The 16544-nt window shown below is 43.1% G+C and overlaps 1 protein-coding gene across 1 annotated transcript; it reads left to right on the top strand.

The window, feature by feature from the left end:
• Positions 1–8543: 8543 nt before the first annotated feature.
• LOC144937844 (proteasome subunit beta type-7-like) lies at positions 8544–15432 on the top strand. Its single transcript, XM_078865362.1, has 8 exons — positions 8544–8658; positions 10131–10224; positions 10459–10556; positions 11028–11168; positions 12228–12343; positions 13634–13692; positions 14153–14304; positions 14751–15432. The coding sequence occupies exons 1-8, from the start codon at positions 8597–8599 to the stop codon at positions 14860–14862; spliced, it is 834 nt and encodes a 277-aa protein (XP_078721488.1). The 5' UTR covers positions 8544–8596; the 3' UTR covers positions 14863–15432.
• The last annotated feature ends 1112 nt before the right edge of the window (positions 15433–16544 follow it).

Genomic DNA, 16544 nt, shown 5'->3' with positions numbered 1-16544 from the left:
CCACTAAGTGGTGGTAACATCACCACAGTGCTTGTGCCAGGCTAGATGCAGCTTGAGGCCACATGAGGAAAGCTTTCTGGCAGGAGGTCAAGGAACAGACCCCAGGTGTTACGGGTTAACCGACTGAGGCGACTGACAGATGCACCATCTGTGCTCCCCACTGCGCCAAACTTGCCGCGCTTTAGCCACCCGGCACTCCACTTGTTGTTGTGGGCATCGCTGTCACCATCACTCACACCACCACCACTATCATCACCAACACAATCACCTCCACCACCACAGGCTGTAGGGTGAGCTCCGCAGTCAGAACTATGCATCATCCCCGCCCCCGTAGCTTAGCCATTCTTTCGTCCAATAACTCACTCTTGGTTCATGCGCAGCTCTGCACCTTCAAATTAGTTACATCGAAACTAGTGAATCATCTGGGCTGTGCGAGCTGACCTTCGAAGGCAGCAACTAAAAAAAAACCTCTCGGCTAAATCAGTCAAAGGTCCCTAGACGGAGGAATGTTTTTTTTCCGATAGGAGTGGTCGCGTGTGTTTTTTTTTGGTGGGTGGGTGGGTAAAACATTTTTTTCCTGTGGATGTAGGCAAAAACTGCTGGTCTAGTTAGGTGCAAATGAAGAAAATAATAGCAGGGTATGCCTTTACAAGGTGTAGCTAAAGTCTTCTTTGTTTACCAGGCATGCTTTTGAGTTGGACGGATTTAGTTTAGTTTTGTTGCACTGGTCTTGTGGGAGCACGAAGGGTTACAAATGAAGAATTCCGCCCCTATTGATCCCAACGGTTAGAGGGGACTTCAACTGCTTGTTACTGACTGGCCCCTCGGTTCTTGGAGGCCCTATAGGCACTTCTGTTTCGTAGGCCTGTAGTGATAACTTTATACAGTTGTTGCTGCTGCCCCATGTCACTACTACCGCTGTTGTCACTCCGCTTGGTTCATGCGAACTTCGCCCAGCCACTGGACAGATGTCGTTCCTGACACGTTCATTATGTAGTCTGTGCCCTAATTCGATGCGAGCACGCTGTGTGCCGCAGATAAGCAGATTTAATTTGAAATACTGTTCCCATCCTTGCTGTATACATATATTTATTCAAGAAGTTCTTTTGGTGAAATTTTTTTTTCATGCAATCGAAAAAACTTGTTAATATTTTTTTTGTCCGTAGGCCCTTTCGTTTTCGTGGGCCCTAGGCACAGTACGTGCTTTGCCTGATAGATTATAGGGCCCTTGCCTCTCGGCCTGGATAATGGTGCTATTGAAAACCACAGGGATAAAAGAAAAGACAACCGCGTGCCACCTCTGCTCCGTGTGATCTTGCCATACCCCCGGAATACTGCGTTTCGCTGGCAGGTACACCTCAGCAAAAAAATCTCCCGTAGCCTGTGAACGAAACTGGGTTGGTTGGTACAACTTGGGGTGGCGAATGCTGCCAGCATCCATCATAGGCAGCGCCATTCCTCGGCAGTACACACCATCGGTTAGAATGCTTAGTGTACATACTGTCTGTTTTATCGACGCCTTACATATTTTTATATATTCTTTAGCTTTTTCAACTTACAATTATTGGAAAAAAAATGTCATCCCTCGATCAAGCAAACTATAATACCCTTAAAAATAACAGATCTCGAAAAAAACAACTATCAACGGGACACATTTGCGATCGATTGATTAAATTCTCCAAAAACAAATCACTGTTATAATTCGCCGCGCTGGTTGTTACCGATAAAAACGTCTTAAGAGCCGATGACTCAAGGGCTCTCTGTCAGCCCGAGATGTTCCTGCAGTTGCAGCACCACATTCGAATGGCACCACGACACAAACGCTCATTCCACGTCGCACGAGCACAACACACGCACCCGCGAGCACGTGTCACGGTTATCGTGGCATATCCCTTGACGTAAATATAGACCGTTTCACCATACCTCCTCAGACGAGCCTGGTAGATGTTTATAGCCAGCTACTTTTGGCTTATTGCAGGCATAAGGATGTGAGGATATATGACCAGTGGCCCAGACAACACGTCATGTGGTGGGGGCTCGAGAGGGAGGCGACGGGGGTTTGGTGTTAATTTGCACAGCAGAGGCAGCAGCAGCAATGATATCAACAACAACTTACACCCCACGACGCGTGCGAGCCGCCTGACATCCTCCTTAGCAACCCGTGGAATATTTTCCGGAGTGTAGACCGCAGCGGCCTCGCAAGCAATCGGCAGGATCTCGCTTGACATTCAGTGCTGTCGGTGGGTGTTGCGCGTGCCTGCCTCGAACACATAACCCAGGGAGCACTGAATGCACACCGTGATCCGAGAGAGACTTCCCAGCTTCGTCCAAACGCCAACAACGACCCTCGACTTCAGCGAACGTGGACCAGACATCTGGTGAAAACAAAGGAACCACCACCCCCCCCCCCCCCGGTCGCCCCCCCCCCCCCCAATTACCCTGTGGCCAGACGAGATGAATGGCAGAGTCCACTTGAAGTCAATCACCTTGTATTGGCTAGAGCAGGGGAGGTATTTAATCACGGATAATTACACGCAAAGTTCATTGTCGTCAATGTTGCTGTTTGTGCCATTTTTTTGTGTGTCCGTGACATTCGGGTTACTGGCTTATCAGACGAGTTGCATGTAATTAAGTTGCTCAGCTTAATTACACATAATGAGTTTGCCTTTAAGGTGATTAATAGTACGCACTTCTTGTTTGCGTTGTTGTGCAGTAAACATGTTTAACTAGCGTGTTACGTTTGCAAAATGTAGCAAGGTGTGTACCGCGCTATAATATAAAATGGACTGTGCTGATGTAAAATGGAATGATGGACGCAAATAAAATGTTAAAGCCAAACAAATGTAATCCTGCGTAATGTTATTTCTTATCCATGTATGTAATTTCGCGGCAAACTGGTGAAAAATTGGGCTCAGATTTGGCTGTGATTTAAAATACCACACCTTAAAATCTAGATAAATTGGTGTTCACGTACATGTATTGTTTTGTAAATATAGCTTATCCTTTGCAAAGACTTCTTTGTAAGTATATGCACTAAAACGTGTACGATGACTGCAGTGGTAAGATATTTAACCTTGGATTCACGCCTGTAAGTTTGCTGGTGATCGTTGGTTAATAATAGTTGGAGGGAAGGGGTTGAGATTGCTGTTCAAATGCTGCCTTGTTGTAGATTTGAAGCTTTCGTGACTGCAAGGATTCATATTCTTAGGTTTTTTTTGGTAAAGTCACGTAGATAAAAAAATATATGCTGCCTTGTTAAGAGTTACAAATGAGAGCCCAGGTTATCAAGATCGTGCCCCGTCATATAATCGCCATCTGTCACCCTTAATAACAGACACTGACCTGTTTGGCCCCCAACCACCAAGACCTTCGGAGGAGGGGGGGGGGCAACTCGCAACGCACACGAGAGAGACCGAGCCACATTCGCTGCGGTGTATTTATTTAAAAACAACGAGAGCAGCGCTTGTGGCGTTGCTTCGGCGTGTCACCATTCATTTGTGCCCGCTGCAAAAAAAAATAGACGAGACTGAAATAAAACACGTGGAAGACAACAGCAATTATGAACATTTTTAAAATGTAGTTTTACCAAGTAAACAGTCGACCTTTGCAAGAAAGAATCCTTCAAAATATAAAATGCATAAAGCCAAATAAAAGCCTGCTCATTAAGATAATATATAATTATCCATGAAATAATTGGACACTTTGAATCTCCATTTGTATTTTTATTCCAGATCGCATTTGCACCAAGGATCATGTTTAAATTGGTTCCCACTGGGTTTAAGGGACATTCTGAATTTTTTTCACAATCTTATTTTACTCTGTGTGTTTTTAGCGCAGCAGGGGCACGTGTCGCTAGCGATTGCCGTCCTCTCAGAGGGGGTGTTTAAAGAGCTACATTTCATTGTGCCTGTCTGCTCAACAATAAATCTCTTGGACAAAGGGATTTTCGAAACGAATGTAGTGGCCATGCTGCCCTCTATTGGCAGAGTCGAGTGAGAACGTGAAACTTCCAATCCATATACTGGGATTACCTCGAATTTTACGGACGAATTTTCGACTTACGAACTTTCAGAGATACGTATATCCAATTGCCTGTTCAGATCGAGAGTCGTAAGTTCAACCGCCGATCAATAGATGACGGTGGTAGCATTTACATCTGCAGAACATGAAGAACCAGTGGCATCTACGCCTACAGTAGATTATCTTCTTGGTTCTTTCGGTAAAGTCACGTAGAAGGGAAGTAATAAAATAATAAAAATAAAACATAATAAAATAATTCTCACGACGTTTCGGCCACAACGCAAGCAGCCGTCCTCAGGTGAAGAACAGGTCTGTCGATAAGACAGAGTCTGAATAACACGTCCTGGGCTTGGAGCGTCTATTTAAGCTGGGAGGGAGGAGGAAGAGCGCCTTGACAAAATAATTTGCATATGAAGAGGCGATAAGAGCTAAGCTAGTTCTAGACAGAATTCGTTTAGCATTAGAAGAAGTTACAGCAGCAGATGTTAGTGTAAATGCGTTTGGTATTACCTTAGAGTCGCGGCATCTCTTCAGAAAGGTGAGAGACTCGATTAGCTGAGCCTTCTTATCACGGAGTTTGTTGAAGGATCTGAAAGTTATGTGGAATCCCTCCCCGTAGAGGCGGTTAAATTTCGATTTAAAGCTTTCGTGACTGCAGGGATTCATCTTAAAAGTCACTCCCCGTGTTTAGTGTACATGCCGTGCAACATGTTTGGAATCGACGGGAATAAATTTGGACTTACGAACAAATCGACTTACGAACAGATCTCTGGAACTGTCTCGTTCGTAAGTAGAGTAGTCCCCTCTAACAACTATCGAATGGCAAAACGATCTCAATGTACAATGAAATGAAATATGTCAAGCGTCTCAAACGGGGCGTATGCATTCTTGGTTGAAAGACAAGGGTTTCATGGGTACATAAAGGATTTATACAAAGTAAGAAAAAACGCGTTAAAGTTACAAGGACCGTTGATTTCATCACGCGCTCATCATTTTACAGCTCGGTCCATAATGAAAGCAACATAATCCTAATTGCTGCGCCAATTATAAACCTGAGTGCAATAGATGACGAGTTGCAAATTGAAAAGAGAAGCATTGCTTGGTCATCATTTTTTCTGGCACTGTTATTTATTTTAAGTAGCTTTTATTGCCAATTAGTGCTTTTAGTTTTGGTGGCGTTTTTCATGAGCATGCAGTAGGTTTATGTCAGTATTTTTCGACACGTGTTAATGTTCTTGGATGAATCAATGTAAGGTTGTTATGCTAATGATACACATAAAAACATGTTTTGTGTGTGCAAATAAACAAATATAGTACGTAGTTTAAGTAAACATTCGCGACCACATCCACACACCACAACCAAATCAATTTGGCTTTTGTGTACCAACAGGTACAAAGATAAATATTACATGTAATTTAAACAATTACATTTCTGCTCACACACTTAAAACGGATAATTAAATGTTGTAGATGTGGTTTTATTTACATATATACTGGCATGTGATATCTCAACTGGCCCTGGCCATGCATCCCCTCTTCACTAACCCGCACTGATCAGGGTGGTGATTTTTAAATCCTTTATATTAAGTTCACTTGCTTGCTTGCTTGCGTGCTTGCTTACGACCGTGCAAATTATTCGGTCGTTTTTTAACCCACTTCCCGTGATCCAATCGAGCTGACATTTTGCACAGACTCGTTGTGCGTGACAATGCATTTTCGTTAAAAAAAATTTCCAAACTTTTACACTGTTTAGGGAATTTTTTTAAAAATATTTAATTACCAATTGCTTAATGGTGGCAGACAATCATCTGACCCATAGGTGGCAGCCATCTCAAGCCAGAGGACGAGAGGACTCTAGCCGCCACGATGCCACGCATATAAAGGATTTATAGTGAAAAACTTTGTTTTTACGGGTTAATTTTTTATGTGTGTGCCATGTGCTATGAATAAATGGGTCATTGCCTGAAACATCACCTAAATATATTGTGTATATTTTCATCATCATCACCACGATCCATGGGCAAATAGCCCTTAGGTGTCCACTGCAAATGTCATTTGTTTGCACTTTCCTCTGCCTTGTGCCAATATGCTCAAGAAGTAGTGCAAATCTTTATGGGAAACAATCTCTTATGTTGCCGTCAAGCTATTATTAGGTCTTCTTTTTCCGGTTCTTTCCATTTTTCTGAACAACACGTTTAATGTTCCTGTTGTTGTCAATCCTACATATGTGTCCACCTATTGCCAGTTTCCTTCTCATCACTGCATCATCAGGTCACTCTCTGGGTCCAGTTTAGGCGCAGTATCCGTCTGCAGCAATACATTTAGAATGCCAATATCGTATCTTGTTCTCAAGGCTGTGTAATTGACGAATTTTGCCGAGAGTGGTGAAGTATGGTCAAACAGGTGCAACATGGCGTAGGGGAGGCCTTCATCTAGCAGTGGATAGACACGAGTTTCAATTAATTATTTTGGTTACTAAACTCCAGACGCAAAATTTAAATATGCATCAGCAGTTGTGCATTTGCATAATGCATATTGGCAAGTTATACTTTTTTTTGACATATCTACTCCAGAAAGCTCTGACAAGGTTTGCTACCCAAAGGCTATACGGAAAGAGCTTACACGTTGTGAAAAGGGTAAAGTTATTCCCGTGGATTGAATAAATGAAGGGCTGTTGCCAATGGACTTGCATGTGTGGACCAGTAAAGCAATGTGAATTCAGAAAAAAATGCCCCAGTAAACTTGCAATATTGGGCCAACGTGCCATGGTTACTGGGAAAAGATTGGCCCATTTTGGGCCCATTTTTGAGACAATTATAGCCAACATTTCCCATTGCCAATACCATGCTTGATCTTATTTCCAATACTAGAATCAACAGCAATACTCATCCACTGCTGGATAAAGACCACTCCAAGCCGTCCCCATTTCTCACGATCGGGCAATGTAATAAATATAATCCACAATGGACATGCACAGGGGCCGATTCATAGCTTATGCCAATTCTCATTTATTCCACTAAGTTACGGAGTTTCGCAACAACAACAATTCTCACATGAACCATTTAAAAAGTTTTGTATATCCCATTAAATAGGTGAAAACATCCACATCATTTAACTTAAATGAGTGGAGTGAATTATCATCGAATGTTACGATACACTTTCAAATTCTCCGGTATCTCTCCAGGGCGGTCCAGATGTCTTGTGACCCCCAATTAATTGATCCCTAACGTTGTTTCTATTGCATATTCATTTATAATTTAAATACGCCTTCCTTAAAAAATATTACATTTTAGATAATTTAAGGTCACAAGACATCTGGACCACCCTGTAGATCGTGCAACTTGCATCTGGTACAGTCATCAATAAAGTTTGAATATAGCAAATTTTATGAATAAACGAGGCGATAAAAATGCAGTGTCCCGTTCAGTAAAACACAACGTGCCACATCATCGGTAAATGTGAACAAAAACAACGCTGACGTTACTATATTATGCGCCGCCATCTTGGTAAACACATCCCCGCCGCCATCTTGGTACATACATCCCGCCGCCATCTTGGTACACACATCCCCCGCCACCATCTTGGTACACACATCCCCGCCGCCATCTTGGTACACACATCCCCGCCGCCATATTGGTACACACATCCCCGCCGCCATCTTGGTACACACATCCCCGCCGCCATCTTGGTACACACATATCCCCGCCGCCATCTTGGTACACACATCCTGCCGCCATCTTGGTACACACATATCCCCGCCGCCATCTTGGTACACACATCTTGCCGCCATCTTGGTACACACATCCCCGCCGCCATATTGGTACACACATCCCCGCCGCCATCTTGGTACACACATCCCCGCCGCCATCTTGGTACACACATATCCTCGCCGCCATCTTGGTACACACATCCTGCCGCCATCTTGGTACACACATATCCCCGCCGCCATCTTGGTACACACATATCCCCGCCGCCATCTTGGTACACACATCCTGCCGCCATCTTGGTACACACATATCCCCGCCGCCATCTTGGTACACACATATCCCCGCCGCAAATCTTGGTACACACATATCCCCGCCGCCATCTTGGTACACACATCCCCGACGCCATCTTGGTACACACATCCCGCCGCCATCTTGGTACACACATCCCGCCGCCATCTTGGTACACACATATCCCCGCCGCCATTTTGGTACACACATATCCCCGCCGCCATCTTGGGACACACATATCCCCGCCGCCATCTTGGTACACACAAATCCCCGCCGCCATCTTGGTACACACATATCCCCGCCGCCATCTTGGTACACACATATCCCCGCCGCCATCTTGGTGCCAGCAAAGCCCTGCAGGACAATCTTCGGGTAAGGGTGCGAATAATTTTCCAACGCCTTTAAAAAAATATATAGTTTAAACTTGCGCGATTACACACGTTCGTATCAACAAACTATAAACATTTGAATATATACACACGTTAAATGGGCACACAAAATAAATAAAGAACCACCCTCGCATCTAATTAACCCTTGACACGGAAGCGCCCTCGGTGTGAACGTCACCGGGTGCTGTGGCGATGGCGTCCGTGCGAGTGCAAGTGCCGCCCGTCGGAGGCTTCAACTTCGACAACTGCAAGAGGTGAGGATGCCGTCCCTACTCTCACTCAAGCGTGCCGACAGGAGGGACAGAACCCCCGCGAGGTTGTTGCAAGGTGGCTATAGATTCCACCACCCAAACCCGCCGCCCTTGGGAGTCAGAAGCCGGGAGAGAGAGAGGAGATGCGGGGGATGACTGCGCATGGTGGATGTTGAGGCCTGGCTGCTTAGGCCGCGGTCGTTTTGTGTGCGTATGAGTGTCGTTTGCTGAGTTGGTTTCTGTGGCTTTTGTTGAGTTTGGGCCTTGTCGTTATTGAAGCAGTGGTGTAGGGGATGTGGTTGTGTTATTTGTGTGTGTTACCGCGCGGGGCTGTCTGCGTGAGTGAATGGGCGATTGTTGTGTGGACGGGAGAGGCATTGGGTGCCGGAGAGAGAGGCACAGATATTTAATAAATCGTACTTGTCAACCCATACGATTTACCCGTGTTCTTGTACATGTAAATTTAGTTTCCAGGTCCATACGGCGGACAGCCGTTTAAATATGGACAAATGTGGGGTTTTTTTGGTCGATGTTTGTGTTTCTCCCTTTTGATGGGACTTTGTCGGATGAACGTTGAGATTTGTAAGGGCACGGAGTGACCAATAATGTGTGAATTGGTCCGTGTAATAAGGTAGGGGGGCACTGATAAGGGGTTGACATGTATGATACATTAACATTTTAGATTTACGAGACACAGACACGTGAGAGAGACCCAAAGAGAGGGAAACACAAAGAGACGCTGATCCATACACGGGTAGACATAGCCATGGTGAAGGCAAGAGACTGCATAGAGAGACAGAATCACAAAAGCAGGGAACAGTTTATACTGGGACATTTTTGCCAGTATCAAAGTGTGAAAAATAAGAATATATTTTACCCTTTCTGGCAATAAAACAAGTGTTTAGATTAGATGCGAAGCTTTCGTGACTTTGGTTCTTTCGGTAAAGTCACGTAGAAAATTAAATAATAGAATACGTTTCGATTGTAACACAAGCAATCATCATCAGGTGTGTCTCTCTGCATGTGTGTCTGCCTATGTTGTTTCCGTGTCTGATCATTCATTCTTACCTGATGATGGTTGCTTGTGTTACAATCGAAACGTCGTATTCTATTATTATTTGATTTGATTTTCTACGTAGCTTTACCGAAAGAACCAAAGAGTAAGTGTTTAGATGTTTAAACACCAATCAGTTTAAAAAAGACAATGCGAATATTGTCAGAGCATGTTTGTTTGCATGTTCTCACCACACAGTACGTACGTGTGGTTAATGCAGACTTGATTCCTTGCAAACGGTCTCCATTTGGTGTTTGAACACATTAACACCTATTTTAAACTGCATTTACGTCGCCAAATGTGACCACATCTGACAAACCTTAACTCTGTCAACACCTGTGTTACGCTGTTATTCGAGTTCATTTTGCTACACCGTACCTCGCGTTTAAGTTGGGTTTAATCTTGCATCCCTTTCATCCAGGAATGCTTTCCTCGAGTTGGAGTTTGCCAAGCAAGGTGTCCCACCGCCAAAGGCGAGAAAGACCGGCACCACCATCGCTGGCATCATCTTTAAGGTAAACGCTGAGAGTACTTACGGGGTGATATCTGGCTCATCTTCTCGGGAATTTAAAAGACACGAATTTCAGTTTTTGATAGGACGTGCTTTTCGGTTTAATGGTTGACAATTTTAACGATGATGGCAACAATGTACAGTATGTGGTTATGTTAAAATGAAAGATCTCGACCATTATTGGCCTGTAGATACTCGCATTTATTGTATTGTAATTTGAATATTGTATTTAACGTAGGATGGGGTTGTTCTCGGAGCTGACACTCGTGCAACTGAAGACACCATTGTTGCCGACAAAAACTGCGAGAAGATCCACTACTTGGCACCAAACATGTAGTAAGTCATTCTAGATTTGAAGCTTTCGTGACTGCAAGGATTCATATTCTTAGGTTTTTTCGGTAAAGTCACGTAGATAAAACATTAAAATTAATAAAAGTAAGACGGAAGCTTGTGTTGCCTCCGAAACGTCGTGATTTTTATTTTATTTTACTTTTATTAATTTTAATGTTTTACCTATGTGACTTTACCGAAAAAACCTAACAATATGTAGTAAGTAACACTCGTCTGCAAGTGATCAAATGTAGCTTGTACGTGATAATTTCCACGCTACAAATTTCCAGCATGGGGCACAGCACCTGATAATCCCACATTTTGGCATCATTTGGGCTGTTGTTTACAAAATGTTCTTACACAACCGACTAGTTTGACGCGCAAATTTCACTAAACTCACGAACTAGACGTATGCGTTTTTAAATAAAGGCAGGAGTGCAATTTTAAATACCTGCTGTTTGTTACCACCACCACCAGCTGCTGTGGGGCAGGCACCGCTGCTGACACCGAGATGACAACGCAGCTCATCTCGTCCAACCTGGAGCTGCACTCGCTCTCCACGGGGCGGCAGGGACGTGTCGTCACCGCCAACCGCATGCTCAAGCAGATGCTGTTCCGGTGAGCATGGTAGCAAGATGTTAACTACCTCGCCTGCTATGCAGGATGCGTGGGTTTGATCCCAACCCTGACATCTGTAGATTTGGAGTTTGCGTGTCTCTCTCCCCCTGGTCACGTGGATTTTTATCCAGGTTCTACGGTTTTTCCTTCCACATTTAGAAACGTGCATTTAGAGTATTTAGCTGCTATAAATCTCCACGTGATAATCTACTTTGTTGAGCTATCATTTGTGGCCAAGTCACTTCTGCAAAAGAGCTACATAGCTCTTGTGGGCCTTACCTGGTAATATACAAAGTTTAGTTTTAGTTTAGAGCCATTGACTTTGAGGGTAGAGTTACCACGATATTGCAACACTACGATAAATCCCCACTTCCCAATGGATAATTGGGTTACGTGTTCTGAAAAGGCTTCTGGAGATCCACCCACGTGCAGTGAAATGTCAGACATGCGAAGAGCATGCAGTTACAACTTGATAACACATTGGAGAGCAGGAAAACAAAATTACCTATGCAGATGTAATACCTCAACAATGTCGTATAATATAAGAACCACAATCTGTCATGTTTTGAAAAATATACATTTTTAGATATCTTATTTCCTTACCAAAGATTTAAGTCATGGAAAAAATAATGGAAGTTCTCATATATTTGCCATTAAACACTCAATATAAGCCGTAGACTATTGTAGACGGTTATTTAATTATTTAGGTTATAGTTGACAGCACGTGCATTATAAGTAAAATATTTGATAAAGTTGCAATCATTCAATGATTTTGTGGAGGGGACTGCAGTTGAATAAGTTTTAAGTAATATTTTCATACTGGAAGTAAAGGAAAGCACAGAACAATACACTCAACATTCAAAATATAATTATAACTTGTAGAAAACTGATATTGCAGTAATGATTACCCTAGCTTTTAGGTTAATTCATTAGCATGTCCTGGTACCAATGCATGTTTGTTGAACTTCTTTTGCACCGTACGTAGGCAACTGCTAATCAGAGATGCAAAATGGTTCTGATGGTGGGAGGCATGAATCGGTAATTAATTTGTGTGCACAGGTACCAGGGTCATATCGGTGCTTCGCTGGTGCTGGGTGGAGTGGACATCACCGGCCCTCAGCTGTACAGCATCCACCCGCACGGCTCCACAGACAAGCTACCCTACGTGACGATGGGTAAATGCTCGTCGTGTACCAATAAGTCGATTAATATAGTTAGCGTTGATCACGATTAATAGTAATAATGTCTGATTTATAACGCGCACAAAAGTCGTGCAATGAGTCGCTAACGTAAGTCAGGCGCGGATACATTCATTGGATCACTTGTGTTCAAATTTTTTTTTTTATTCAAACATGCTGCTGCATTTTGGCTAATGGAGCAACTAAACATAAACTAGACGGAACAAATTATGCACACGAGATGGTTAAAATGAGATAAACGGATTCTGAAATCAAATCACACCCTCGACACAGCACCTGATAATCCCACATTTCATTGAATTGCTGCGGGGGTGAAATTTTACATGGCCAGTAAGCACTGCTCCACCCACTTGTACACTTGTGTAATGGGTTCTGGAGACACTTGTAGAGGTAACTTCTTTATTACAATACAACACTCCAACATTCCTGATACTCTGTTACAGCCTAGGTACACAGCCTAGGTACACAGCCTAGATACACTACTCTGGCTACGCTCTGGGGTCCTCCGGCTACAATTACCCTAGGGGAGGCTATTCTGACCCGACCCAGCCAAGGTGCGGGTCTGGACTCTGGCTTCCTCGGAACTCGCCCTTACAAGGACGTAGAGCCGGGAGTCCCAGAGTCCCACCACTGGCCCTCACAGCGTCCCGGCCCTTACAAGGACAAGCGGGACGAGGGGGTCCAGAGTCCTACTGTGGCTGGTCTTGGGTCTTGAGCTACAACTGGCCTCGATCGGCCAGGGAGCTGCCCTTTTATGCCTCGTCCCCAAAGAGGGGTGGGGTTGTGTGCGCCCCCAGGTATCCCACAGAGCACACACAGCCCCCCCCGTTGGTGGCGCCAAGGGGCTTAAGCGTCTGGGTTGCCTGGGATCCCAGCGCCTGGCGCCTGGCGCCGAGGCTTATCTGTCTAGGGTCCCAGAGCCCCCAGCAGCCCCTCCCCTCTTATGGCACTACATTTGTATTGTTCACTGCCGTGGTGAAGTGTGTCTGGTGGGTGGATAGTTCAAGGGACAGACACAGGGACTCCTGGCTGCAGTAGATGTCATTTACTCTGTGGAGTTGTGAATGGGGAAGGAGATGGGGTGTTGTCAGGGGACCTCTGTTTGACGTTGGTGGGTGGATGTTGTGCACTGTCTGATCGTGGATTACAATATTCTTAAGACCGTATTCTCGTAGTTAAGGTCTTTATACATTTTTTGACCAAAATGAAATTACATTTTAACGTGTATTTCTTAACTATAAATGCAAATTTTGTTTCCTTTCACAGGATCTGGATCCTTGGCTGCTATGGCTGTTTTTGAGGATCGATTCAAGCCCAATATGGAGGTTTGAAATCAAAGCATAAACTACATCATGAAATGTTGGCTCCATGTAAATATATTTTATTTGAGCTGATCATTGTTATCTATCACAATCTTTTATTATTTATACCACACCTCCCATTCTGTACACCTGAGCTCCAAAACAATGGTTAATTTGAGCTCTTTACTGAGAAAGTAACTTCAAACCTATTACAATTTTTTTAAATATATATAATATACAGAATGAGACTAAACATTTTAGAAGTGCTTGAGACCACACTCTTGTCCACTGCACTTGAGTTACTCATGCACAATCTGAAAATGTCTTTAACTTAGTTTTAAATTAATACACCGGTGCATCAATGTTTTCCTGTTAAACTGTTTCACAACTTTGGTGCCAAAATACTATTTGTCGTGCGGTAATTCTTCCCCACCAGTGTTATAATAAAAGCTCCACTTTATAACAAGTGTCGTCCTCCCTACAGGAGGAGGAAGCCAAGAAATTGGTGAGGGATGCCATTGCTGCTGGGATCTTCAATGACTTGGGCTCTGGTAGCAACATTGACCTGTGTGTGATCACAAAGGAGAAGGTGGACTACCTGAGACCCTATGAGGTGGCCAACAAGAAGGGAGTCCGGTGAGCACTGCATTTGCTTGTTGGTAATTTAAGTGCAGGTGCCTCAGGTTGCATTGTCAGTAGTTTTTTATCATAATTGCGTACAAAATTAACTATTAAAACAACTGATTGGTTTACCAACCAGCACTGACCAGCGTGGTGAAGTTATGGTAAAAACCCCATCATTGACATGGTGTGGTGAGGCCTTCGTGAAGAGTGGCTTAATAAAGGGCTGTCAAGTGTTTTTATGTACAGTATATGATATTTCATGTAACTATTAGAATGCGTTGTGCGGTTTGAATATTCTCGCATGCCAATCGGTTTGACTGTTAATAACATTCATCTGGATTTGATTGCCGATTTCGTGACTTTTGGAATTGACTAATCAATTCCATGATCAGATCTCAAAAAATATCAATCAACAGCCATAGTTGACTCGACTATAATTCGTAATCTTGTTCCCGCAGGCAAAACAGTTACCGCTACAAGCGCGGCACAACAGCAGTGATCTCGGAGAAAATCACTCCCATCAAGTTTGATGTGGTGGAGGAAGTGGTTCAGACCATGGATACCTCTTAATGCTCATGCCAGCTGAGAAGATAGCAACAAGAAAGTGTTTTTCCATGCGATTCTATGTCCAATTGAGCGTTGTTCATTTTTTACGTTTGAGCTTATTTACCAAGGGAGAGGACACAATCTAAATTGGCGGTGACGCTACGTAAATCACTGATGTCCTGACTGAAGTAATATTTTCTGTAATCAATGGGGGTGAATGTAAAATGGGCCTACAGTGAGCAACATCACCACCTATGCATGGCCCACAACTGTGCATTACAGCTTACCACACCTTGCAATAGCACTTCATCTGACCATAGCAACTATAACAGTTGCACACTGTAGGTTTTTTTTAGTATGGGGCATCCAGTTTGGCTGTTGTAGCTTGGACTACTTGTCTAAAATGTTAGTTTTGAAGCTCAAATAAAAATTACTCAACAGAATTGCATGTGTTTGTATTTGCAGGAGTGGGAATGTGCTTCTGGTGAAATTGACTTTTTTCTTTTGAATGCTATTTCCAGTTAGAATTTAAGCTAGGCTTACGTGTTCCATTACAACGGGGTTACACTTAAATAAAGGTGTCTGTTTTGTAAAGGTCTGTATAGTCGTTTTTGTCACCAATTTAAATTGCTTAACACAATTTAACACTTCACAATACATTTCCGAATGGCATTTTTCTATATTTCAAACGACCTTATGTCTTAACTAAAAACGAACACTGAAATGCATGACAACAGTACAGAAATGAGGCATTCACATTTCAGTCTAAATCATAGGTGATGCTGTGAGTGCACCAAGACAAACTACTCAACAAGATGCTTAGTCAAGCATGCTTTTGTATTAAGTGTAGCCATTGTGGCACCGCAGTTGTCATTAAATTGATGCTGCAGTGTGTAAGGAAAACTTTATTATATAGAACAGTTTAAAACAATGTAAGGCACAAACAGTTTAGGCATGCCAAGCAAGATGCAACATTTAACTTGTATAAACACTTAAAAGCTGAAGTTAATCATCCCAAATGCCACTTAATATTAATTTACATGGGCATTTAAAATAATACTTTTATTTTGTAACTTTTGCAAACAATGTTTTGAGGATGCTGTTAAAACTTAATTGTGTAAATTAAACGAAAAATATTGAGTTTAAATGCTCTTCCCCACCCTGTCTAATTTTGCACCACCTACATTTGTATACGTCCCCAGACTTTATAACCAGGCTTTTTGTTAGTTTAGTAGCTGTATCCAACATTTTTATTTTATTTGGTGTTTTCAGGAGGCAAATACTCTACTAAACTGTTTTAAATTAAAACTGTACAGGGACAACCAACTTGGCAAATTTCATGTGGTAACCAAACCTATGAATTCGGTCTGTATAATATAGTCCATGAGCCAGAGCAGAAATCGGTACCACTCGTGGTCAAAAAAACTTTAGTCGTACCCATGTATGAATATGGCTAATAACAGTCATTTGGTAATCCACTAATTTCAGATGGTTATCACAATCCGCTTTTTATTGGCCACAGAAATTGGAACCACAAGTTATGCACGTTGTTCTGACAAGTGGCCTTATGGATGAATGTATTCAGTCTACTACCAGGTCTGCAGGCATGAATGCAGTCGAAGTTGGATATCAGCACACTGCTTGGGAGCGAGTCAAATGGACTCATGCAACGTTCTTGTATCGGCTGTTTCCCTAAAATTTCCCAC

The sequence above is a fragment of the Lampetra fluviatilis genome, chromosome 20 (assembly GCF_964198595.1).
Source record: "Lampetra fluviatilis chromosome 20, kcLamFluv1.1, whole genome shotgun sequence".
Lineage (NCBI taxonomy): Eukaryota > Metazoa > Chordata > Hyperoartia > Petromyzontiformes > Petromyzontidae > Lampetra > Lampetra fluviatilis.
Note: the sequence above shows the minus strand (reverse complement) of the source record. Positions and strands in the feature narration are given on the sequence as shown.